The sequence below is a fragment of the Artemia franciscana genome, chromosome 3, assembly GCF_032884065.1.
Source record: "Artemia franciscana chromosome 3, ASM3288406v1, whole genome shotgun sequence".
Taxonomy (NCBI): domain Eukaryota; kingdom Metazoa; phylum Arthropoda; class Branchiopoda; order Anostraca; family Artemiidae; genus Artemia; species Artemia franciscana.
In genome coordinates, this window is record NC_088865.1 from 42666914 (window position 1) to 42694592 (window position 27679).

General features: G+C 35.0%; 1 protein-coding gene across 2 annotated transcripts in view; it reads right to left on the reverse strand.

Annotated features, from left to right (window-relative positions):
- The window catches only part of LOC136025284 (neuropeptides capa receptor-like), a 141034-nt gene that overhangs the window by 26640 nt on the left and 86715 nt on the right, over positions 1 to 27679 (reverse strand). The window contains exons 5-6 of one of the 2 annotated variants that reach the window (XM_065701169.1): positions 9078 to 9212; positions 5385 to 5640 (exon numbers count right to left, since the gene is read on the reverse strand). In XM_065701169.1, the coding sequence (XP_065557241.1) occupies positions 5385 to 5640; positions 9078 to 9212 (391 nt within the window). The remainder of the gene's footprint in view (positions 1 to 5384; positions 5641 to 9077; positions 9213 to 27679) is intronic. The other variant, XM_065701170.1, reaches the window with a different exon arrangement.

Below are 27679 nucleotides of genomic sequence, written 5' to 3' on the forward strand. Positions count from 1 at the left end.
CCTACCCCGAAAGTTAAATTAGGTACAGAGCCACAAAAGCCAAATCTAAGACGCTTACTTCTATTCTAAACCAAGTGCGGTTGAGATCATTTTTAGAGTTTCGGTTACTAACAAGACAAAAATATTCCTGATCTAAAAAGTCAAAATAAAATTTGACATCCTTAGAACTTTGTCCTGAATAAGAGCTGACTGGTCATCATAGATTCGAATTATGTTGGTTTATACCTAATAATTGTTTGTACTTAGGTCCACTTTTGCAGTATTAGCAGTTTCTAATAAGTTTTTTTCTTCATTTAATTTCTCAAAGGTGTTCTCTATAGGGAGTTGGCTTGTGAGATGTTTCAAACAGGCTAAATTGGCTACTTAGGTCTACTTTTGCAGTATTAGCAGAGTTTCTAATAAGTTTTCCTCTTCATTTAAATTCTCAAAGGTGTTCTCTATAGGGAGTTGGCTTGTGAGATGTTTCAAATAGGCTAAATTGGCTACTTAGGTCTACTTTTGCAGTATTAGCAGAGTTTCTAATAAGTCTTCTTATTCATTTAAATTCTCAAAGGTGTTTTCTATAGGGTTCTGGCTTGTGAGATGTTTCAAACTGGCTAAATTGGCTGCTTAGGTCTACTTTTGCAGGACCAGCAGAGTTTCTAATAAGTTTTCTTATTCATTTAAATTCTCAAAGGCGTTTTCTATAGGGTGTTGGCTTGTGAGATGTTTCAAACAGGCTAAATTGGCTACTTAGGTCTACTTTTGCAGTACTAGCAGGGTTTCTAATAAGTTTCCTTCTTAATTTAAATTCTTAAAGGTGTTTTCTATAAGGTGTGGCTTGTGAGGTGTTGCAAACAGGCCAAATGGGTTATTTATTAGTTAATTATTAGTTAACATGCTAGGTTGTGGAAGAGGACAATAGAGAATTTTTTTGTGTTCTCTTTATTTTATGGTATAAGTTAAAAGGAAAGTTGTACTTTATTACAATATTAATTAGCTGCAATAGTTAATTAATTATTAGTTTGCATGCTAGGTTTTAGCAGAGGACAACAGAGCTTGTATGTGTTATTTTTGTCCTTTACTTTATAGTCTAAATTAAAGTAAAGTTGCAATTTACTCCAACTATTTATTAGTTGCATTAGTTAGTTAATTATTAGATAATCATGCTAGGTTTTGGTAGAGGACAACAGATAGGGGAATGCCCTACCATAGGAGGCTTAGACCAAGTAGGACCTTGTCCCAGTGGGGTCCATAATAGAAACTGGGAAACCCTCCCCTGGGGGTCATAATTACAGATGGAGGAGGAAGAAGGCCCCTCAAATGTACACTCAACATGGCCCACTGCCGTTTTCACACGTCAGATGAGTTACAAACCTTCTCCCAGTAATGGGTTAAATTGCATGGTGAAGCAGAACATCCTCTATAGGAGGACAACTGCGGCAGGGCGTAAGATCCAGATTTATGAACAACGGCCTCTGTAAAGGGCTCCCTCGATCCTTTCAGGGTACCTGCAAGACTGGGAAACTTGCGGTCAATTTTTCCCACTTGAGGAGTGGCGCCCCTCGAGGAAGTTATAGCCTAGTAAACAACACAGCACTCGTACGGGATTCTGATTATTGGATATTTTTCTGGGCTTTGTTTGTTTTGATGGGCGTTTTCGGGCTGAAAAACCTCTTCCTAGCTAATTTATCTACTATGGGCTGCCTCCCCGTAGTAGCATAATATTTGTAGGCATGAATATATAATGAGTCGGAGGTAATAGGCTTGGGACTGTCTGTGCAGGATTTCGACTCTTGTTGATAGAAGAGCATCGCCAAGTGCTGAAAACCATGTTGTGACCAAGATGGGCCCAGGATTGCACAAAGCCTCCAAATTACTGGAGGTCCCAGAGACTTCTTGCTGTCCGGTTCTAAGCCGGCTTAAGCGCTTCGGTGTAGACTTGAGAAGATATGTCGGTCCCCATCCTGCACTGGTATCCTGGATCACTGCTTTTCTTGAGGCCAAAATAATTTCAAAGATTTAAAGAACATGAAAATTGGAACTTGGAATGTTACGACGTTAAAAAATGAATATCGCATCGACATTTTGACTGACGAATTCAGACGGTTTGAACTGGATTTATTAGGAGTTTCAGAAACTCATATCCCAGGGATAGGAAGCATGAAATTAGGTGACATAGAATTTGTTTACTCAGGCAGGAAGGATGGGGTACATAGACAGGGAGTAGGGCTCATGATGAATAAGGAAGCTGCTAAGTCTTGTTTAGGCTGGGAAGGTATTAATAATAGAATACTAATTGCTCATTTTATGACTAAAAAGTTTAGGGTATCAGTTATAGTAGTATATGCCCCCATTGAACCAACTGATGGAGATACTAGTGACTCAGATGAATTTTACTTACAGTTACAGGAGCAAATAGACAGGGTACCAGGTAGAAATATGGTGTTTTTGCTAGGAGATTTTAATGCCCAGGTTGGTAGAAATAGGGATAGATGGTATCCTAGCCTAGGTAAATTTGGTGTAGGAAAAGAAAACAGTAATGGCTATAGGCTTTTGCAATTTTGTAGGTATAACAACCTAGTTATAACCAATACGGTATTTGGTCACAAAATGACCCATAAGTTGACATGGTATTCACGTGATGGTAAGACAGCAAACCTTATTGATTATGTTATTGTAAACAGAAGACTAGCAGGATCAATACAAGATACCAGGGTGTATAGGAGTGCCGTTATTGATGTTAAAAGTAAAGATCACCATCTAGTAGTGTCTAAGGTTAATTTAAAGCAGAAATTTCGGAAGGGTAACTCCCTCCCGGAAAGTTATGATGTTGGTAGACTTCAGGATGAAAATTTGAGAAAAAAATTCCAGGAACAGTTGAGTACTAAACTTGAGAGTTTAAAATTTGACAATGTGGAAGATGGATGGAATAATTTCAGAAAAACAATTTGTGAAGTTGCTGATGGTGTCCTAGGGAAGAGTGCTAAGACTGCAACTAGGAATATTAGTGAAAAAGCTTTAGGTTTAATAGAGAGTAGAAGGGGTTTGTATAAGAATTATCTGAGTGATAGGTCGTATGAAAACAAAAGGAATGTAAAGAAAATGGAGAAAGCATTAAAATACGAACTATGGAGATGTGAAGTGGAGGCGATGGATAAAATTGCTGAGGATCTGGAAGATGCGGCTAGACGGCATAATAGTAAAATATTATACTGGCATGTTAATAAATTGAAAGGGAGTAGCCAATCCGGACTAGTCCCAGTTAAAGATAGAAATGGGGCCACAATTAGTGATAAGGAAAAAGTTAAAGAAAGATGGGTGGAACATTTTGAGAATGTGCTAAACCGAGATACAGTTGCAGGAAAAGATATAGATGAAAAAGAATAAGTTTGTGATACCTTGGATGTGAAGGAAGATTTGTTTAGTGAGGAAGAATTAGCAACAGTACTAAAAGGAAAAATAATAGGAAAGGTGCTGATAGTATGATTAATGAGTTTCTTAAATATGGTGGCTCTGAGGTTAGGAATAAGCTACTGAAGATTATGAACATGATTTTTGAAAAAGGGGAACAACCCAATGATTTTAGGAAAACCTTAATTAAACCACTGTATAAGAAAGGTGACAAGAGTGAGTGTCGTAATTATCGAGGCATTAGTCTGGTCTCCGTAGGTAGCAAATTACTGAGTAATATGATACTTTTTAGACTGAGACATGCTGTAGACAAAGTCTTAAGGGAAGAACAATGCGGTTTTAGAAAAGGTAGAGGATGTGTCGACCATGTTTTCACTCTTAGGTTAATAATTGAGAAGTCCCTTCGTTATCAAACACCTTTGGTCCTCAGTTTTATCGATTATGAGCAAGCTTTCGATTCTGTTGATAGAACAGCGTTAACAAAGGTCTTGTCGTTATATGGTATACCTGAAAAACACATTAAAGTGATTTGCGCTATGTACGAGAATAATAATGCTGCCGTTAAGGTAGGAAATGAGGTTAGCAACTGGTTTTGTATTAAATCAGGAGATAAGTAGGGTTGTGTTCTATCCCCCTTTATATGGATCATTTTGATGGACCTCGTCTTAAGGAGCACAGGAAAGGCAATTGGAGACCATGGAATCAAATGGGGAGGAAGAACGCTCCTGGACTTAGATTATGCTGATGATTTAAGCATATTAGATGAAAGTGTGAGCAAAATGAATGAGCTTTTAGAGGTTTTACGAGTTCAGGGTGCTAAAATAGGCTTGAAAATTAATGTTAAGAAGACTAAGTCACTAAGGCTAGGAATAAGTGAAGATGAACAGGTGACATTAGTTAACGAAAAGATTGATCAGGTTGGGAGCTTCAGTTAAGGTAGTATTATTAGTAAAGATGGTGGGAGCAGTGAAGATGTTAAAAGTAGAATAGCTGAGGCCCAGGGTGTTTTTTCACAGTTAAAAAAAGTTTGGAAGAATAGAAAGATAAGTCTACAAACCAAGATTAGAATATTGGAAGCTACAGTGATGACAGTGGTCAAATTTGGCTCTGAAGCATGGGCACTCCGAAAAGCAGATGAAAATTTGCTATATATTTTCCAGAGAAATTGCCTACGGATTGTTCTGGGTACCCGGCTGACTGACCGTATTTCAAACAGTAGGTTGTACGAAAAGTGTGGTTCAATCCCGCTTTCTGGGGCTATAGTGAAAGAAATGTTGAGATGGCTAGGCCACGTTCTACGGATGAAGGATGACAGATTACCGAAGATTGTCCTTTTTGGCCAACCGTCTGGGGCTACACGGAAAGCAGGTCGTCCTTGTCTGGGTTGGGAGGATGTCATAAATAAAGATTTAAAGGAAATGGGAACTTCCTGGGAGGGTGTAAAGAGAGAGGCTTTAAATAGATTAGGTTGGAGGAGGAGCGTGCGTAGCTGTGTTGGCCTCAGGCATCTTGGTGCTGCAGTGAGTTATTAGTAGTAGTAGTAGTATATTATCAATGTTTTATTACTGAGCAGTCGGGAAATTCAGAAAAGTATAAAATAAATATTTGGTTACATGGATATACCGACGATAATTTTGTGTTTGTAAAATTTTTATTAGTGTTTGTCAGTTCACACCGTAATAACAGTCCACGGTAGAAGTAATGAACACTTTCAAAAAGTCGTATAATCTCCACTAAGGATTTTGACACATTTAAAACCACACAAGCTAAACCACTCTTCATGACCCCGCCTTTGTGCATGCGCTATGAAAAATGTTACCGATGGAAAACCAAGTAGCAACTGAAACTATGACTCTGAAGGCCTGGAATCTTCCCAAATTGTGCGATATAAAATGGTTGCCGTGTTTGGAGAAACATTTAGCTAATGGTATACTTTTTTACTGTAAAACAAGCCTAAAGCCTCCCATCAAGTACTTGTTGTAGTGACTGACCTTACCTCCGTTTTACTTTCTTTTTTAATTCCATTGCAGGTTCTTGTTGGGCTTGCATTTCTTCCTTTTTCTTTAAGTAATGATTGCCTTAATGAGAGCTGAGGATACAGTGCCACTTGCGCGGAATTTTGTCGCTTTTCTCCAATACAAATACAAGGTCTATCGCATAAACTGTCCTTAAAGGCTCTTCTAAACCGCCTTGACATTACGTTATATAAGATAGGATTTATGACACAATTGAAGTAGAACAGAATACCTAGAAGAGATGGAAATTTTATTAATGAGAAAATCGATATTTTAAGTGGCTAAAGGTAAAGTTTAAGAGAACAACAGCAGTAACAACCATTCATCAACCAATTTAATATTTCTTCGCTATTAATTTTTCACACTCGGGGTTCTTTGAGATAGAGCTGACCTGTCTTTTTTCTCTTTATAGGAAAAGAAAGAAAAGCCTTCCTTGGTAGTGGCAAAGTTTCTATCATCGTTTTTCCCCATTCCATGCTTCAGACTGGCTTTGGCAGGTCAAACTCACACATCAAAAGCAACAAGCGGTACTATATCCCAGAACAAACACTAAGGAGGGACATTCTCTCTCTCACTTGTGATTATTTTCCAGAAATCTTTTCTTGTGTTAGGATAGGCACTTTCTACGTCCAGGGCGGTTGACCCACGTGTATGATTTTGGCAGCTATTATTTGCCAAAGTCAAGCATATCATGACCTAGTATTCCACATAATGCCCTGACTCGTGGTCTGACACTGGGTAGGAAAACTGGTAGCAAAAATGTGACTGAACTTAGCAATACTAAGCCCGTATTCTTGTCTACCATTCTTTTGGGCAACACCTAGTATGATGGTTGCTTACCCCTGTGAGTAAGGAGCGACTCGGCTCAATAGTGACCAAAAACTCTAAAAACAGAAATTAGATGAAAATAGACAAATTAACAGAATCAAATTTTTATACTGATTCTAAATGTATAAAGTTGATCGGGTCCAGTGATACACATCAAAAGGTAAGAGCTTAAGAACTGTTGTGTTATTTTCGAAAAAAGGGAGCAACATAACTGAAAAGTCAAGCAATCTTAATGAAAATGACGCCATCAGATTCGACAAGTCAGAGAACCCTACTATATATAGTGATTTACTATATATAGTGAACCCTACTACTACTATGTAGTGATTTCAAGCTCCTATGTATAAAAATGTGGAACTTTATGTTTTTTGCAAGAAAAAAAAAATTATGCGTTGTATTTTAATTTTTTCGTGATGGCATTGAACCAATAGTCCAAGAAGATCGAGAAGAGGCCAATTTGATTGAAAATCTCGATTTCTACTGCCCTTTTCAAGTAACCAAAAAGATTGAAGGCAAACTGGCCCCCTTCGCACACCCCTTTTATCCCAGCGTCATTAGATAAAAATTTTGAGATTACAGTTTTATTTCGCATAGTTGAAACCTCCAGCAACTACGGCTTGTGGAGTGACAATACACAATTTGCCCATTGTTTTCCTGCAGTACTTGCTATTGGAAAATGTACGAAAAATTTTTGTGCATACTTTGCGCGAAGGGGGAGGGTTGGGACAGATATTTCTTGGCGTGATTTGAAATATGATGAGAAAAGAAATTAAAAAAGAAAAGTTCTCTTCAACTGAAAGTTAGCAGCAGCATTAAACTTAAAACGAAAAGAAAGTATTCTGTATGTGAAGGAGTTTCTCCCCTCCTCAACCCCCAAACTTTGCGCCAATATTTGACTTTTTGCCACAGTTATTTAAGAAATACTGCTCAATTACAAGCGTTGTCGAATTATGAGATATGATTTTAAAGAAATTTAAATAATTAGCGTAAAGACCAGGTAATTGAGTCCTGATTAAACTTCGCAAAAGTAAAGATGCTGGGAGAGTTTAAAAAGAATCCTTTTAGTTTTAATGGTCGTATTTTATTGTAAGTCCCTTTTCTTTTATATATTTATGCTTTGCTGAGGACATACCGCCAAATTTTCATTCAAATATAGAATTCCAGTATCTTGTGAAAAGATTAACCTATTTTCTTCTTGTTCTTGATGTATACGATGGAAAGGGAGTGTGGTCTTCGTCATTATTTATGAACACTAGTTTCTTAAAAAAAAAAAGATGAGAAGCGTTTTCATTAAGAATAAATGTATAAAAGTTTTAGTTATGTATTACAAAATTTAATTCATTTTATGGGAGTTGTTTAGTTAGTGTTGGTTCGTCGATGACGTTGAAGAAATTTCAATCTGGTTTTGATTGTTGGGCGATGGGAAGATCACCATAGTCCAGGGATCTGTTGATGACTTGATTTTTTTTTTCTTCATCTATTTTGTGGGCTTAGTTTTACTATAGATATTTTAAGTTTTATTTCTAATTAGTTATTGCAAGTTGTTTCCCAATTAAGGGGCCAATAAATCCTTTGAGATATTTTCCTTGCCATTGTTTATTTAATGAAATAAGGAGAACTTGAACTTCAATGGGCGAGGATATCGGCAGCTGGTGTTTATGCTGTTGGAAAATTTTGGGGTCCTAGTAAAAAGGAGTTCTGGAAATGGTTACACACTAACTTGTTAAAGTGTAAGAAACCCCGAAGCCCAGCCAGTCGGATGGGTGGAAAGACTAGACCAAATTTTAATCTAGAAAAAGGAGATACCATGGGTGAAAAGAGGACTTGATGAGACCAGGAAGCAATTCCTAATGAAAGTGTTCGTAAAAAAATTAAAAGTTCTAGTTGCCTTTTTAAGTAATCAAAAAATCGGAGGGCAACTAGGCTCCCTCCCTCTCCCCTTTTTTCTTAAAATCTTCCGATTAAAACTATGAGAAAGCCATTTAGCCAAAAAAAATTAATATGCAAATTTCGTTTTAATTATTTATGTGTGGAGAGCCAAGATCAAAACATGCATTAATTAAAAAACGTCCAGAAATTAAATAAAAAAACAAGTTTTTTAAATGAAAGTAAGAAGCGACATTAAAACTTAAAACGAACAGAAATTAATCCGTATATGAAAGGGGCTTTTCCTCCTCAACGGCCCTCTCTTTACGCTACGTTTTTTACCGTTTTAAGAAGTAGAGTTAAGAGAAAGAGTCAAACTTTAGCGTAAAGAGCGGGTCGTTGAGGAGGAAAAGCCCCTTTCATATACGGATTAATTTCTGTTCGTTTTAAGTTTTAATGTCGCTTCTTACTTTCATTTAAAAAAACTTGTTTTTTTAATTTAATCACTAAGAAAGACGAACAAAAATCTGTCAGTACGTCCCCTGTCTATTTGCTGGGGATACAACCCTTGCTCTCAGCTTCAAACTTTAAAGAATGAAAATTGACATTTATTAGACTATTAGACTCCACATTCATTTGTTCTTTTCAGTAATATTGGCTATGACGAGGATTTTTTTAATTTTTCTTTTCTTATGAAAAATAAAACAAGTTACTCGAAATAAAGATTGTTTTGAAGATCGGATGAAGTTTCATGAATGAGAGGTGAAGATGTCAAGAGAGATTTAAAGGATTTGGGAACTTTAAGAGAGGGAGTGAAAAGTGTGTTTAGATTCGGGTGGATGAGAAGCCTACTCAACTTCTCATGGGCAGACACTAGTCCTGCAAAAAGGGGTTAGTTGGAACAGGTGTAGTTCATTGATAAAATAAAACTCATAAAAAAAAGTAATAAAACACTTAAAGAAATCGAAATCTCACCTGCAATATAAAACAAAATTTGATTCACTAAAATCAGTGATTTCGTCCATTTCCCACGGAAGCTAACATAGAAGAAAAATACTCGTTGAGCATTGAATGGGGCATAACAAATTATGAAAGCAATTACCACAGCAACTGAAAAGAGATGAAAAATTCAAATTAATAACATGTGTCATGCACAGAAGGGTATGAGGCAAAAAGGAAAGTTCAGACGCAATAGTACTTTCTAGAATTTCTCCAGCGTTAATTGGCACGGAAAATATAGCTCATTAAGAAGCACTGGATACAGAAAATATTTCATTACCCAATGAACTATGGAAATATCAGTTTGGGTGTCTTGGACAATTGATTGGAAATCCGAAGATTCGTGATAGCCTACTATGAAAAATTGTTAATCTTGGAAAATTTATTTTATAATAAACTCTACTTTTTCCTTTCATTTTAAACATTTAAAGTCTATCAAGATTAAATTAACTCTCAGAAATAATTTTCGTAAGATAGTTCACTTAGTTCAACAGAGAAGAGACTGAAATCAAAATTTATTAGCACCAAGTTCTTTCGCGTTCCCTACCATAGCATATTACATACTGATTAGACATTTTTTGTCGTATCTCAACCTCAAACGCAACAGCCATTTCTGCAAAGATCCCTTCCAGCCGTCACTTCCTGTTTCCCCTTTATGAAGCTGTCATCCTCTCTTATATTTCTTAGCTTATTGTTAGAAAACTCACTTATTCTGACCAAATAAAGAAAGTCTTACATTTAATTCAGCGTAAAAAAATTTCCTGGGATAACAAATATGGACAATACACTCAAAACTAATCAATAAATCAAACAGTACGTGGTAGTGAACTGTAGGAAAGGAATAACTAGAGCCTAAGAAAATTTGCCTGAATTAAAAAAAGAAAAGACACACTCAAAAAGACAAACAAGCTTAATGAAAATCACACCATCAGATTCAGCATACCAGAGAAGCATGTGACACAAGTGTTGATCTCCTGTCTACAAACATTTTAAATTGTATGTTTTGTTCCCAGAAGAAAACTCATGAATTTGGTTTTTTTTTTATTATTTTTTTTTATCCCTGAGGTCGTTAGCGTCTTTAACTAATTTAACGTCTCATATAACGTCTAATATAATGTCTTTAACTAGCGCCTTAAAGCGTCTTTAACTAATGGTCCTAGAAGATCAAGCGACGGCTTATCTGAATCGAAATTAAAAGATTTCTGTGCGGCTAAAAAACATTGTGCCACCTGAAGCTGGCTCTTTCTGACATTTTGTTGCCCCAAACTACAATTTTGCCTCAGAGAGGACCAAGCTGCTGTTGATTGAACACTATGAGATAGCCAATCGACTTAGAAGCATCAAAATATTATATATTGAACTTCCCAGTTGCGGAAAAGTAGTGCCGTGCGGTGGGGCATTCGTTTCTGAAAAGTCAAGTAGTCCATACAAGATAAATGGTCAATAGAGATATATATTTGTTTAGTTTAATATATATATTTCAGTTTAGTTAAATATATCCTCTATTTAACTAAACTGATTTACGAAGAAGGTACAATAGGTCATTGTGTTGGTGGGGAATGGGGTTTCCAGATGCTTCATCATATGCATTTTTACACCCTTATTTCTTGACTTTAATTGAGCATTTTAGGGAAGACAAGGAGAGTAAATTTTGGGAAAGACGGGAAGGGGGGTTATGATATATAATACCTTCTAACTCCAAGGAATGTCTTTGGTGAACACCTGTATTATGAGTGCTGGGGATGATATCACCGCTACCATTGCAAGAATACCTTCCTATGTACCATAAAATTCACATACCTACTTATATTCACATACCTACCGGTAGAAAAGTAGGGCCTGGATTATGGCCACCCCCATACCATAGCACATTTAAGCTGCTCACTGTTTCCCGACAAAATAGATTATCGATGCTTTTTTTATCCGTAGCGTAGCGTGTCGTAGCCATGGACAGAAATATCATAAAGCTGAAGAAGCTGCTAATCGGGGAGACTCTCGGTCAATATACCACATCACCAATGCAATAGTTGGAAAACATCCGAAGACAGAAGGACCCGACCAAGAGTGAGTCTCGAGGACTTCTTACTGACCCTAATAAGGTGAACAAAACCTGGGTGACACACTTAAAAAAGTTATTAAATAGACCAGCAACGGCTGATCCTTCAGATATACCAGATACACCATTTCTAAATCTAGCCATCGATATCGATGCACCCTATAGCGGGGAAAAAGTACAGGTAGCTAAGAAGCTGAAGTTTGGAAAGTCCCCTGGGGAAGACAAGATTGCGGCTGAAATGGTAAAATTCTCAGAGGCTGTATGCATAGCTCTGTGGACCCAGCTTTTCTCTACAATCTGGAGAGCAGAAAAAATTTATAAGGAACGGACTAAAAGTACTCTCGTCAAAAATTTCAAAAAGGCGACGCTACAAAGTGCGAAAACTGGAGAGGTATCAGCCTAGTATCAATACCTAGCAGACTATCGAACCAGCACTTAACGACCTTCTCTGGGAGGAGCAGCATGGATTCCAGCCGAACCAATCGTGTGTCGATCTTGTATTTACGCTTAGATTTCTGTTAGAAGAAGCGAATGAATGGCGTAACTGGTTGTACTCAGTCTTTATAGACTTCAAAAACGCTTTCGACTCGGTAGATCGACAAACGCTTCAGAAGCTTTCATAAGACTACGGCATTCCTGATAAGCTCTTCCAAATCATTGAAGCCTTCTGCAAAGACTCAGAATGTTGCGTGAAGACAAGTGACGGAAGTACCTGTTACTTTCGAATCATGACAGGGGTTAAACAAGGATGTGCGCAATCACCACTGCCATTTACTCTCTCCATACTCATCTGAGGCAGCTCGACAAAAATGTACACTTAACACTTTGTAATGGCTCTGAAACTTGGCACATATATATGCAACTTGAAAAGGAACTCCTCGCGTTTGAAAACATGTGTTTATGGCACATTCTAAACAGCCGATGAACCCCAAAAGTAACAAACACTACGGTACTACAGAAGACATATCAGACACTTATAACCAAAATGATCAAATAAAGGAAGTGGATATACCTTGTTCAAGTGAGCAACATGCCTAAATGTTGACTACCGAAGGTCATGTCAGTGGCTTCAGCAGCTGACACATGGTATGAGGAAAAGAGAACGCACCAAAACATCCTACAACACAGCTAAAGGGCTGACCTAACAAATCTCAATGACTCAATCCAATCTCACTCTTCTTGGATGCTTTAAGTGCCTCTGGAGGCACAGGAAGATCTAAGGTATAAGGTAATTTAGATTTAAGTTCCATTTTCATTGTTTTGATACTTTTATGAATCAAACTGATTCAAATCCTGCTTCATTTTAACTGTTCTTTGTAATTATATTGATCAAACTCATTCAAATCTCATTTCTTTTCACTTCTCTTGTGAACTTTACCGATGAATCCCATTCAGTTTTGATTTCATTTTCACTTTTCTTGGTACTTTTCCCTGTCAATCTGATTCAAACAGCATTTCATTTTCACTATTCTTCATACTTTTACTGATCAAAACGATTCAAATGAAGTGGGACCATACACGTTCTAACATTAGTAATAAAATTAGATATATTTTAAGCAAATCTGACAGAAATATTTATGGTCGACTAGTTACTTGAAATATACTTTCTTAAATATAGGACGCTGTTTTGATACACAAAGGCAAATCTTTCTCAAAATGCTCTACCAATAGTAATAAATCGATCATATTTAAAGCAAATGCGTCTGAAATATTCAGGTTATACATGTTACTTGAAATGTACCTGTAAGTATGGAAGGTTATCCGAGGAACAATGGTTTATTTTTCTCAAAATATTCTAACAATAATAATATATTCGGATGTATTTTAAGCAAATGCGCCTGAAAAATTTATAGTCCACCTTAGAGAGGACGGTAACTTTGTTTGATTGCTTGCAACTGCTACTACATCTACATGTGACTACTTTAAGAAAATAATGAGGGGGAACACAATTTGCATGGTGATTATCGAAAGGGTGCACCAGCAACATCTCATTAGTGGCAAAGAGCAGTAAGTTAAACTTTTCAGGGCATATTTAACTGTGCTTAGAGGAGAAGGGGCTCTTCCTGTTCATTTTAGACCCCTTAATGCCTGTGAAAATCATAAAATAGTCCCTTTGTTGAAATTAGTTGATTTGTGTAATAAATATGCCACTGGGAATGTAATGTCCCAAACAACCTTTGAAACAAGGTTGTAAATTATACAACATGCCAAATGTATACATAAAGGATTTATCATTGAGAAAGAGGGATAATGTTTTGTTGAAGGGGATATGTAAAAAAGTTAAAAGGCGCTAATTGAAACAAATTAGAATCAGATATTTCAAATCTTACGCCTGAAGTGTGGAAAACTGGAGAAATGCTCGTTATGTTAAGTAATAGTGAAACTTTAGTTATAAAAAAATGAACAGAAATCAACTATAAGAACTTTCCAAAAATAAGTTTTTCAAAGAAATGTAAGGAGCTAAAATAAACTTAAAACCAATAAGGAAAAAATTCTATAATAATTCAATCTAGAAACGACCAGGAATTACTATTAAAGAATAAATGAAACCCAAAACCACAAAAAAAAAGTAAACAATCATAGCAAATATGCAGATAATAGGTATTTATACAAATGATTAAATAAATCTTTAAATAAAAGGAAATTAAATTAATTATTCAAATCAAATATAAAACGAAAACAAATTGCTTCAAACAGGAGTTTGGCTAGTGCCTTCTTCCCCATTTCCTAACCGTAAAAGTTTAAAGTATACTGCATCATTTGCGCTTTGTTGAAAAATAATTGTATAAAAAATACTGTGTTTTATAATTACAATGTTGACAAATAAGAATTATAGAGAAACGATATCTTTAATTGTTGAATTTCATCATTTATTTTCATTATATATCAACTATTCAGTTTACTTTTATTAGTTCTTTCCAAGGACTGTTAGAAACACGTATACTTTTCAAATAATACAAGTGTTTTGGGGAGGGAGAAGAAGACAGACGCCGAATTCCCGTTTGTAGCAATTTCTGTTTGTATCAAGTTTAACTTGAATGCTGAATTTAATTATAACTCTTTTTGAGATTTATTTATTCATTAATATTCCTACCTATTATCTTTATGTTTGCTATGATTGTTGATTTAATTTTTATTCTGTTTGGGATTTTTTATTCTTTAATAGTAATTTTGGTCATTTTGAGGTTGAATTATTATGGAAGTTTATTTCTACTGGTTATAATCTTAATATGGCTCCTTTCATTACTTTTGAAAAAACTTCTTTTTGATTTTTTTTAATGTGACATTATAAAATAAAAGAAACAGAAATTATTCGTAAATGAGAAGACTGCACTACCCTGAATCCCTCGATCTTTACGCAGAAGTCTTCTAGCACTTTAAAGATTCTTCACATTCCGGTTAAAAAGCCATTGTGCTTTAGCAAGGCTTCTTCAAAATGGAGATAAAGCCAAACTTTGCAAACACTTATGGTTATTATGATTTACCAATGTAATTTCCTTCGAGGCAGAATTCGCTCTTTTTGGAAGTTTAGACTATTAAATTTTTTCAAATGTAAGTAAAGAGGAGTATTTTAAATTAAAACAAGCAGAAATTGTTTCGTATGTAAGAGAGTCTTTCTCCTACTTCACCCTCCGTTCTGTACGCTGAAGTTGTAATTTTTCTCCCGCATTCTCGATCGCAAGGGCAATTGGGATAGGACCAAAAGTTTTTTTTTACGTTTTCTTTTTTTCCATTTTTTGCATTTTCCTTTTAAAGAAAATTCTTTTCAATTGCTTTGAAGGGCAATTGACTCTTGCTTTGCGCATTAACTGCATTTGTTGCACTTATAAATGTATTCAGTAAAGTACCATAAAACTTTTGGAAAGATTGGGGGGGCTAAGAGGGAACAGCCTTTCTCATATAAGGAATATTTTATGTTTTTTCAAGTTTTAAAATTGTTCTTTACCCCCATTAGCCCAGAACATGCTTATTTTATTTAATTAGATGTCTAAGAGTTGTGATAAAAAAAATTAAGTAATTCACAATAAAAAAAAAAAGAAAACTCGAGCAGATTAAAAATATTTGTAAATTTTCTGACAGAGACTTAGAAATAGACACTCACAATTTTTTTGATTTTTTTTTTTTTAAGAGCATAGACTTACCTAACAAAGTAGTCCATTTTCAGCTTGTTTATTTATCCCAGCTTAGTTTAAAATTAAAACATACCATCTAAAATTAGTTCTCCGGAAAAGCCCCGAGATTGCTGCTTGACAGCTGAGAGTCTCCTTTCGGCACAATTAGAAATCCTAACTAATAGCAGTCTGAAGTTTCTGTGACAGTATATAGAGAAAGGAATCAAGCTGTTTCTCCATTTTAGGAATTTCTTCCCTAAAGTGTGGATTTCTTATGGTATTTCAAAAGTGAGGATTTCTCACTTTCAGGATTTCAGGGCGTTAAGAATGTCTAGGAATTTCTAGTCTTCTCTGAATTTTCTTAAGGTATTGGGCAATGGAAATAAAGAAGAATCATATCGTTTAGGATATTTGCACAGTAGAATCTCAACCCAGAAAAGCATTATTTTTAAACGCTTGCCCAGGCTACGTATATACTTTAACCTGTCGATGAGTACATCTCGTTGGCCCTGGAGATTAGAAGAGAGGGATCCATACTTAACCTCACTCCGATTATAACATCTGGATATACAAATATCCAGGAAGGACTGACCCTTGATCGATTCAGTCACTGCAGTGTGGTTCTCTCTGGCCCTCTCTAGAAAAGTCTGGCAATGCCTCACGGGAGAGAAAAAACGAACTGGAACAGAAGGAGGCAGTCCTGCCGACGTTGAAAATATTGAGAAGTCTGGTGAAGAAAACTATTGGTATTTTTCTTTTTTTGGTAATGCAACTGGATTCTTAGACAATTGATAAATTATTTACATTGGTGTGATAAGGAGTGTAACATTAAAATAAAAATTAACAAATTATGACCAAAATATTAGTCATGCATCACGGTAAGATGAACTGAAATCTATTTTACCTCCTCAACCTACTACACCTTACAAGCATGTCCCCTCCGTTTTGGAGTAAGCCCCCTTCGTTTTTAACTGGTTCAATGTACTTGATTGGATTTATCTGAACTGTGAGATATCTAGTTTCATGTTTCTGATTTCAGTTATTGGTTGAATTTAATAGTAAAATTATTTTGTGTTTTCCCAAAGAATAGAAAAAACTTTAACCTTTGTTCTGAATTTATCATAAAAGAGAAAAAGTTACCTTCCATTTCTAATTTTTTCCCGTTGAAAAGAACAAAGTAAACTGTTCTTTTGTTTGGTCGCGTATCTTCTACTGCCATATATTCATTTACAGTTATAGATGGCAATATTTTTTCACCACTCCAAGCTCTGCAATCTATAATAGATACCAAGAGACCCTGCTAGTTGATGTATAATAATGAACTATAATTAACAATTTTTGTTCAGTTATGTAGTTTTGCACGTGCCATTATTTCAATAAGAATAATTCTTTGAATTAATTTCTTATGTTTCTATTATTTTGTTAGGCCACTGTCGTGGTACTATATGGTTTCTCAACGACAGTAGTTAGTTTATTGGATGTTTTTTTATCAATATTATTTGTGCACTGGAAGAATAAACCCCTTGTATCCCTGGCCATGGAGCCTTTCGAGGGGAATAAGTGTAGGCTATTGTAATTCCATCTTGAATTGTATTTTGTATTGTATTGTATTGAATAATACGAAAAATTGATTGAAGAAAAAACGGGTTTAATTTCTATAAAGCAGTGAACAAAAATAAAATATATAAACTACACTGTGACTAAGAAAAAATGAATAAATAAAATAAAAAATGCTCCGAATATTTCGGCCCCATGTCTGGGAGCCTCTCTCAGTGGAAAAAAAGAAGAAAATTACAAACCGACAATTTAAGACTTTTTTTTAAGACATCATAAATAAAATGCCACGACAAATAAAACACCACAAATATATGAACAATAAAATAAATAAGAAACAACTCACATTATAAAACAAAACGCTTGCACTGACGGTAATAACTTTAGAACAAAACTAAAGCAATTGTATATAATGAAACTTTCCTCTGCCACATTCGGTGTATAAATGTGCAGTGTATCCATTTATACACAGAATGTGGCAGAGGAAAGTTTCATTATATACAATTGCTTTAGTTTTGTTCTAAAGTTATTACCGTCAGTGCAGGAGTTTTGTTTTATAATATTCCCATTTATACACCGAATGTGGCAGAGGAAAGTTTCATCATATACCAATTGCTTTAGTTTTGTTCTAAAGTTATTACCGTCAGTGCAAGCGTTTTGTTTTATAATGTGAGTTGTTTCTTATTTATTTTATTGTTCATATATTTTTGTGGTGTTTTAATTGTCGTGGCATTTTATTTATGATGTCATAAAAAAAGTCTTAAATTGTCGGTTTGTAATTTTCTTCTTTTTTTCCGCTGAGAAAGGCTCCCGGACGTGTGGCCGAAATATTCGGAGTAATTTTTTTTTTTTTTTTTTTTTTTTTTTTATAGTTAAAGTGTAGTTTATATATTTTATTTTTGTTCACAGTTTTATAGAAATTAAACAGGTTTTTCTTCAATCAATTTTTCGTAAATGGAAAAGTAGTGTGGTCTAAGAAATTAATTATGTATTGAATACTAATAATAAACTTCTTCTTCTTCTAATAATAAATAATAAATCATATTTAAAAAAGTTAAGATGAAATATTTCAAGAAGGTGTGCATGCATTATAGTGTTTTTGTAGCATTGACTGCTGACAAATATAAATATTTGAATTACGAGACAAGTACTAGTGGTGACATTGTTGGATACGTAGGTGAACATTGTCTTGACAGTGATATATTAACATTCTTCGGAGTATAAAAAAAGGTCAGATCAAATGAAGGTGCATATGCAAGATTGCGATCTGTTAGTGCTCGTGGTAACAGGTTAGCCGTTGATAAATCCTATCACCATCTTTCGAGTATTAGAATTCAACGGAAAGTAAAAAGAAAAAAAGCGTTGTCTTCTGTCAATATTAATAAAACATATCTTGTTGAGTTGCTGGAAGTGTTATCTGTGTAAACATAATATGGTAATAGACACTGAAGTTGCAGGACAAATAAAAAGGGGCATAGGCAGATAATGTCACCAACGAAATTAAAACTATTCAACGAAAATTAAAGCATTGGTGATGGTTGATAGAATCATTGAATAGATAACATCATTGAACAGTTTAACAGCATTGATGAAATGAGCGATGAGCTTGTAGGTGAAATCATGTTGAGTTTTGTGTATGACCCCGAAGTGAAATAAGTCCCATATCTATATAAAACATGATGAATATTTTTCGTTTTTAGTCGATTCGAAATATTCAATTTTGTATAAGGATTTTAATAGCATGTAGTGTTGTATGTGCGATTATTTCAATAACAATGTTTAATTGAATTACCTTGCTTTGCTTCCAATATTTTAGGGTACGCTATCAACGGTAGGAATACGCAAATTATGTCCTGGCTGGAGTATGCACATTACATCCTGGATAGAATATGCAATTATGTCCTCATGGGAGTATGCGAATTAGTTTCTGGCAGAAGTATGAAATTTAGGCTATCGTGGCATACATAGGAGATCCGGTTGCTAGGTAAGGTTATGACCGGATATCGTTGCTAGGGCTATGATATGAATATGCAAATTAGGTGCAAATGGGCTGAGGGAGAGCTGTGGCCAGATCGGGGAATATCAATATTACTGTAGCAATAGTAGTAGCAGTAGTAGCAGTAGTAGTAGTAGTAGTAGTAGTAGTAGTAGTATTAGTAGTAGTAGTATTAGTAGTAGTTATAGTAGTAGTAGTAGCAGCATTAGTAGTAGTAGTAGTAGTAGTAGTTTAGTAATAGTAGTAGTAGTCGTAAAAGTACCAGAAGTACTTGTTGTAGAAGAAGTGGCAGCAGTACGAGTAGTAGTATTAGTAGCAGTAGTAGTGATCACAAGTGGGCACAGTGTCAGTTTCAAGTAGTCATAATTGCTTATAACCGAAGCTGAGGTGCCAATTAGTTTCAGTAGGAGTCATAAGTAGTTTCTGTCACAAATAGTAACGATCACTTTCAATTATTCAAAGTCAGTGTCACAAGTAGTTGCAGTCGCGGTTGCCTGCAGATAGAGCCACAAGTATTGTTGCTGTGATGATTACATGTAGTCGCAATAGTGGTTCCGAGTACTTACAATCTTAGTCACAAGCAGTTGGAGTTTAAGTCGAAGTTTTCCCAGTTTCAAGAAGTCTCAAACACAAGCAGTGTTAGTCGTAAATTGTCACAGTAGCGTTGGTAAAGTTAGTGGTAGCACAAGTATTAAGTATGGTAGTAGCAGTAGTAGAAGCAGTAATGGTGATTTCAGTAGCCCTGAAAGTTTCAACTTATTACCCTCTGCCATTCTCGAGTTATTGCAGATATATTCTATTGACAACCAGCATGCACATAATGGCTTTTGATTTATTTTATATCAACAAAAACTTCGCCTGAGTGCTTATATTTTGTATCCGTTTCAAGCCTTAAAATATCCTGCATGTGCCAATTTGACAACCTGGATGCACGCAAACTATTTTGATTCAGTTCAAAAGTAAAAGAAGTCGTATTTGTAGTATTCAAAGAAGACCAAGAAATCGTTAAGTAAAATTTCTGTTTAGTAAATAGACCTTAAATTATTGGAAAGTAGAGCTTCACACCGAATTTGAGCTGTCTAATTTCAGAGACAGTACTGCTGCACGCTGGTGCATTTTTTCCTAAAAATTCAAGTAGTCAGAATAAAATAAACAGGTTATTTTGACAATTATTTTGAGGTTTCAAATAACTCAGTTGATCAAAGAGGGGTGATAAATTTAAGTACAATGCAGTAAATTTTTACATCAGCTATCAGGGAGAAGATCGTTAAAAAAGGTATAAAAAGGTATAATAAAAAAAAGGAGCAATTTTTAGTCCACTTAAAGTACGGTGCAACTTTATTACTTATGACGAAAAGAAAATATTCGGTGAGAAGGGTGTTCCCCTCCTCAGCACCCCTATCTTCAAGCTAATTTTTTTTGTACTTTAAAAAAAAAGTTCTGTGTCTAATTAAACGGCTCATATATTTCAAAATCGTGTTTAAAGAATTGGGACAAAAGGTTTACTTTTTGCGTAAAGAGTGGAGTATAGAGAAGGTGACAGCCCTCTCATATACGGAATAATTTATGCTCATTTTAAACTTTAATGCTGCTCCTTACTTTCAGTAGAAAAGACTTGTTTATTATTTAATTTCTGGTCAGTTTTCAAACAACCCCAAGAAATCCACATCCCTACCTCCATGAAAAATCTCCCTCCATGAAACATTTCCTCCATACAAAGTTCCTTTTCCGTAAAATACTTCTCCTCCTGGGAAATTACCTCAGGACAATTTGATCCTTGCTCTTAATTCTCCCTAAAAACTTTCATCTTTACGGCTCCACCGGAATAACATTCCTTTCGCATACTTTCATTTAAATAAGAAAGACTCATTTTTTATTAAATGTGATAGTTTTTAAGGTCGTGGTGGAACTCCCCTGCGTGGAAAACTTTTTGTTGAGATCCCCCCACCCCCAATGGAAAATTATTCTCCTGTGTGAAAATTCCACATTGAGAATTTCTCCTGGTGATAGTTCCCCCATGGTGAATTTTCCCTGGTGATAATTCCCCCATGGTGAAATTCTCCCGTGGGAAATCCCCCTCACCCACGTAAAAATCACCCGTAGAATTTAAGATCGGCTGTAAAATTCTCTGTGAAAATACCTTAGAGCATCTCCATATGTAAAATAGTGTCGCCAACGAGAAAGTATGATTAAAAAAAAAGATTTCGTACATGAATTCTGGTAAATTCCCCCCGTCTAAAATTTCCTCTTGAAATTTCACCCTTGAAAATTTCCATTGCAACGGAAAATTCTCCCCGTAGACATTCCATCCCCAGACCCCCCCCCCCCTCTCCCTGAAAAATAGTTGTATACTTTTCATTAACAAATGCTATATGTTAAATACTATATACTCTTCCTCCGGAGGCTGTGGGTCATGTCATCCCCAAAACATAGCTATTGGAGCTTCCGTCTATTCTGAACGTAATGGCTATCTAAAATTTTTTATCGAACTTCCTAGAAGAGAGAAAGAGCGTTTGAGGGGGCTAGTTACGCTCAAATTCTTTGGTCACTAACAAAAGGCTCTAGAAATTTACCTTCCATTCAAATGAGCTCCCTCCCAACTGTGTAGGATTATTGGTTCGATGCGATCACCCTGGGGAGACACAAAAAGCCACAAATAAACACGCATCCGTCGTCTTTCCTCTGACATAAAACACATAAATTCTACAATTATGTAGATAGGAGCTCGGAAACTCTACAGTAGGGTTATTTGATACGTTGAATCTGTTGGTGTAATTTTCAGTTTTCAGTATTACTTTTGGGGGATATTTTCCCCCCTTTTCAAAAACTAGATAATTTTTCTTTCTCAGGCCGTTTTGGCCGAGTGGGTTGGTGCGCTGGATTCGGGATCCCTTGTCTGAGAGGACGCGGGTTCGAATCCCAGTGTACCCAATTCTTCAGTTTGGGACGGGGGTCCGTGGCGAGACTCTGTAAGCTTAGCCAGAGTCGACCCAGCTCTAAATGGGCACCTGGAGAAATCTGGGGAAGGTAAACAGGAAGGGTGTACGAAAGCACAGGATGGCTGGCCCCCAACCCCCCATTGCACTTCCTGGATGAAGGGCCAAGAAACGGAGATCACCACCGCCGGTACGGACTGTAAAGTCTAATGCCGTATCCTTTACCTTTTTTTTTACCACTTGAGGCTCTGACCCACTGCTTCAGTATGGTCACCGTGGGAAGAAAACAACGAACAAATAAAAAGAAAACGCTCGCCAGTTGTTAAGTTTCTAGGAAAATTTCATGTTTCTGCATATACGAGGATTTTTGGATGTGCTGAATATAACGTTAAAAAATTTATTAAGATCGTTCCCAGTTTGGGGGATGTCTTACTCATTAATTATAAATTAAAATAAATTTTCCTATGTTTGTTACTCTTTACGTGTAGATCATACATTTAAAATTTTGAAATCAAACATTTCTTTTTATATATTCATAAAATATATACTATACACATGTATACGAAATTTATTCTATTTTAAACTATCTTGAAAAGAAGATTTTTTTTTTTTGGATAGTTTCATTTTAATCAAAATTTTTGTTTTTTAGAGTTTTTGTTATTACAGACACTTGCCGTTCTTTTGTTATACGAAGTAATTTCTGGTCGTTTTAAGTTTTAATGTCGCTGCTTACTTTCAGTTAAAAACTTATTTTTTATTTAATTTCTGAACGTTTTTGAATTAAAGCATGTTTGATTTTGGCTCTCCACAAATGAATAATTAAAACGAAATTTGCGTATTAATTTTTTTTGCTAAATGGCTTTCTCTTAGTTTTGGTTATACAATTTTGGGGAAAAGGGTGGGGGAGGACGCCTAGTTGTCCTCCAATTTTTGGTTATTTAAAAATGCAACTAGAATTTTTTATTTTTAACGAACGTTTTTATTAGTAAAAAATATACGTAACTTACAAATTAACTTAAGAACTTCTATATTCGTATATTTTTATTCTGTATGGGGATTTGCCCCCTCGTTAATATCTTGCTCTTTACACTAAATCTTTAATTTTGTCCCAATTCTTTAAGATTGATCCCTGAATCACAAAGGCAGTAGAATAAACAGTTGAAATTACTAAAAATACTTTAGCGTAAAGAGCGAGGTATTTAGGAAGAGATGAGCCCCCGCTATACGTAATAATCTATGTTTGTTTTAAGTTTTAATTCTGGTCCTTTCTTTCAGTGGAAAAATCTTTTTCATATTTATTTTGTCATTGTTTTTTTTTTAAATAACAGCCCCTCCCCTGGGGACTGTAGGAGAGTAAGTCATCCCCAAAGACATAGTTATTATGTTTTTTTGACTATGCCAAACAAAATGGCTATCTAAAAATTTATTCCGTTGACTTTGGGAAAAAATGAGCGTGGAAGGAGACCCTAGGTGCCCTCCAATTTTTTGGTCACCTAAAAAGGGGACTAGAACTTTCAATTTCCGTTAGAATTAGCCCTCACATGACATTTTAGGACCACTTGGTCGATACGATCATCCCTGGGAAAATAAAAACAAAACAAATAAACAGATACACACGCACCCATGATCGGTCTTCGAGCAAAAAATACTAAGTTCCACATTTTTGTAGATAGGAGCTTGAAACTTCTACAATAGGGCTCTCTAATACGGTGAATGCGATGGTGTGATTATCGTTAAGATCCTATAACTTTTAGGGGGTGTTTCCCCCTATTTTCCAAAACAAGGCAAATATTCCCAGGCTTGTAACTTTTGATAAGTAAGACTAAATTTAATGAAACTTATATATTTAAAATCTGCATAAAAATCTAAGTCCTTTGATATATCTATTAGTATCGAAATTCCGTTTTTTAGAGTTTCGTTTACTATTGAGCCTATTGACCATGAATTGTTTTAGGGTATAAATTCAAAATGAGTAACTAATATTTTTTGGCTATCAAATACTTAATTAAAATCTTCTTTGTACTGTAAGTTGTCCGAACTAAAAGTTTTTCTTTTTACTTGTTCCGTTCGTAATTGATTTCTAGATTTAGAACCTAGGAATAATGGATAAGAACTTCTGAAAACTATGACCTTTCCCCAATTGTTGAAAGAACTACGTGCCTACTGATATATCCCTGCCTAAAAACTCTCCAGTAGATGATTAGACATCCATCCATCGCTTCTAATATTCTGCCCTTAACACCCAGTAACTCTGTTTGGGCTTATACATATCCCAAGTTATGGCTTATGAATTCCGTTGCCAAGCAAATAAAAAGGGATGTATCTTCCTATATTTAAGGGAATATAAAGACAGTATTTGTGTCATTGAGCTAATTAGGACTCTTGTTAACGATATTTAACATATTAATTAGGCTTGTACTCTTGTTTGTTTTATAGGACCATCTTTATTCATTAGCTTATCTTTTTATTCGAAAAGTGAGTTGCTCAAGTGTTGAGCTTCTCAGTGTTATCAAGCCCAGTAATACTCATCATATTTGGGATAAAAACTCATTAGCTAGTGTAAAGGCTATTCTTTTTCCTGTCTGATGTGCAAAAGCAATTTTATTTATTCTATGTTCCCTTCATGATTATTCTTTTGAAAGATTTATCCATCTACAAATTGTGAAGATTGATTGCAAAAAGCTATGTAGCAAATTTTGATGCAAAGTTAAAATATTTTTTTCTGACTGGTATTATATCAATTTGCTCGAAAGTTAATAAGTAAGGTAAATATAAAGCAAGATATACCTCCTGGAAACTTTCAATCCAATTCAATCTAATATTGTGGTCAACCAAAAGGCGCTCTGCTTAAGTTAACACAACGTTAAGATACAACGTTAAGTTAGATAAGTTAACACAACGTTAACTTATCTAAATGTTACACCATCAGAAAAGTTAAATGGAAATCTAAAGCTAGTAAATATTGTCTCTAATTAGAGTAGAAAAAAAACCAGTAATTTGGTACTCGTGCTCTTATATGTTGTACGCTTAGTAACGAATTTTTGTTTCCATTTCAATAAAAATATAAGACACACAGATATTCCTCACGCCAAAAATGGTTAAAATTAGATTAAAAATCATGAAAAGCCAATGAAAACATTATGGGCCTTGTAAAAAGTTTCCCTGGAAGGTTTTAAAAGCGTAGGTATATTCCGCGAGAAGGCATATTAGTTTGAAAAAGACTCTTTTTTTTGCTACAAAAGTTACATTCTTTCTGAATATTTTGGCCATGACCATTCTAATGGTGTAGGCCACTTTTTTTTTTATCTCTCGCCATTTTCAGGAGGTTTCAGGCCCTTTTTTGGAATACACAAAGAATTGGTTTTCAAAAATTATTATTTATTAAGACTAATTTAGTTAATAGTTACCATTCCATGTTCAGCTAAAAATGGAAATCTTTTCTCACTTACTAGTTGTTTTTAACATATTTTAAATCTTTAGCTACAGTGGATCGCGGCTTGTTTTTCACTAGACTGCAGTAGCCAATGCAACCATGATAATAATAAAAACTTTTAAATTTTACCATGCATTCGGTCTATTTGCTATGCTTGAAGTATTTATTATTAGTTGAACAGTATTTATTTTTAGTAATTTATTTATTAGTGGAACAGTTGTAGCTAGTGAGCAAATATAAATGTTATTTACCTATTTCCTTGCAATATATCCCCCCCCTCTATTAAGAAGTACCCCAAAATTATTGGTCAATCGTAATTGGTTCCAAGTAATTTTGCCTTGCTGCCCCCTCCCCCTTGCTAGGAACACACTGGACAAATGATATAGGAAACGAGCATAGAGCATAAAAAAAGGAAAAGAAAAATAATTAAAATAAATAAAAGCAGCAGTGGTCTAAGGTAGTCTGCTTATTAGCCTTGTGGACCTTGATTTTCAGCACATAGGACATTTTGTCTGGGTCCGGTAACTTGAATAGTAAAACAAGAGACAGCCAGGTAGGTTTTTGGCTAAGCAAAATTCGAAAATTAACAAGTTAATGAAAGAAAACACGTTAAAGAGTATAATATTGGACCTTAGTAAGGTCCAATTTTCCGCATACGTGCAATATCATTCATTCACAAAAACATCTCTAATGAAGTACGTTGGAGTATGTGGGTAAAAACTTAAAATTCAAGTTAGATTCAGTCGAAATATTCTAAAAAGTCAAAAATTGCTCGGTGACAGTGATTTTTTTTTTTTTTTTTTTTTTTTTTTTTTTTTTTTTTTTTTTTTTTTTTTTAGGGTCCCAGGCATATTACCAAAAAGATATTGTCACCCGAAAAAAAGTGCTTGTTTAGGAGGTCAAAAATTTTCTTTCCAAGCTGCTTGAAACATGTATCTGTATGATCTTGGACAGAGGGACCTTAATTCACAAAAAGAATGGTTACCAGCTATAGAATTCAAGGGGATGGAAGCCCAAATTTCATGGTAAAATCTGTTATAATTTTAAGTATGACTTGATTATTCATATAATTGTTCTTGAATATTTTAGCACATTTGTTTTTAGATTTATCATTAAAAAAGTAAAAACTCAAGTGAAAGTAAAGAGAAATGTTAAAACTTGAAACAAACAGTAATTATTCCATATACGATGCGTCAAACTCCTCCTAATATTTCTGATCTCTACAATAAATTTACACAGTGTTTGACTACACTCATGAATACAACAAATGAAATTAATAGGTTGGGGCTGAAATTTATATGCTTCTGAGTAAGGAGAGCTTGAGTGCTCAAGCTCTCAAAGAGCTTGAGCACTAAGCTCTCACATTCTTGAGTCATTATGAAAAGTACTTCCCATTTCAATAACTCTTGCGGTTGACCATTTATTTTTTAAGTATCAGGGGCTTCTGCTCAAGCTTAAGCATAATAAACGAAGGACTGAGGAGGGGATACACCACCTCCTATATGAAAAAAATGCTTTTGATTTTAGTTTTATTTGACTCTTTAATTTATTTTAAAAAAGTCTTTTTTTATTAAATTTCCGTTTGTTTTGATTCAACACCCACGTTTCACCACTTCCTCAGACCCAACTGTTGACAGTTTTTGCTTCCACAGAATAATGCTTCGAGAAAAGGGTTCCAGACAATAAAGCATAGCCTAAATAGGTAACACTATAACGTTTCCTATAGTAAAGGACCACAAGGCTTAATTGAATGTTCTTTCAGTTAAGGACTGAGAGGCCAATACCTTATGTTTTTGAACTTTTTAAACAAGAAACACTCCATATAAAAGGGGTGGATGCATAAATATTGTGTCCCTTGTGATTCGAAATCGAAAGTTCTATTGCTAATTTAAGAGTCAAAAGTGACCAAAGGGTAAGCCGCTCCCCTAACTCTTTTTTCCATAGATACACCCGATAAAAATTTTAAGATAGCCATTTTGTTCAAACTGTCTCAGAGATCACCCAGCTCCCAGAATAACGGCTGTAAATTATGCAGTTTCTCTATCATTAACACATAAGATTTAATCGAATGGATGGTCAAATTAACTATGAAGGGGGCTAATTTCTTTGGAAATAACATCTCATTGTAATCAAACAGTTCGTGGTAACTATATTATCAAACAGTTCGGCTCAATAGTAAAAAAAAACTCTAAATAATGGAATTTTTGATACCAATAGCTACATCAAAAGAATCGCATTTTAATTCTGATTCTAAATATATAAGTTTCATCAAGTTTAGTCTTACCCATCAAAAGCTACGAACCTGAGAAAATTTGCCTTGTTTTAGAAAATAGGGTGAACACCCCCTAAAAGTCATATAATCTTAACGACAATCACACCATCAGATTCAGCGTATCCGAGAACCCCACTGTAGAAGTTTCAAGCTCCTATCTACAAAAATGTGGAATTTGTATTTTTTGCTAGAAGGCTGATCACGGATGCGTGTTTTTTT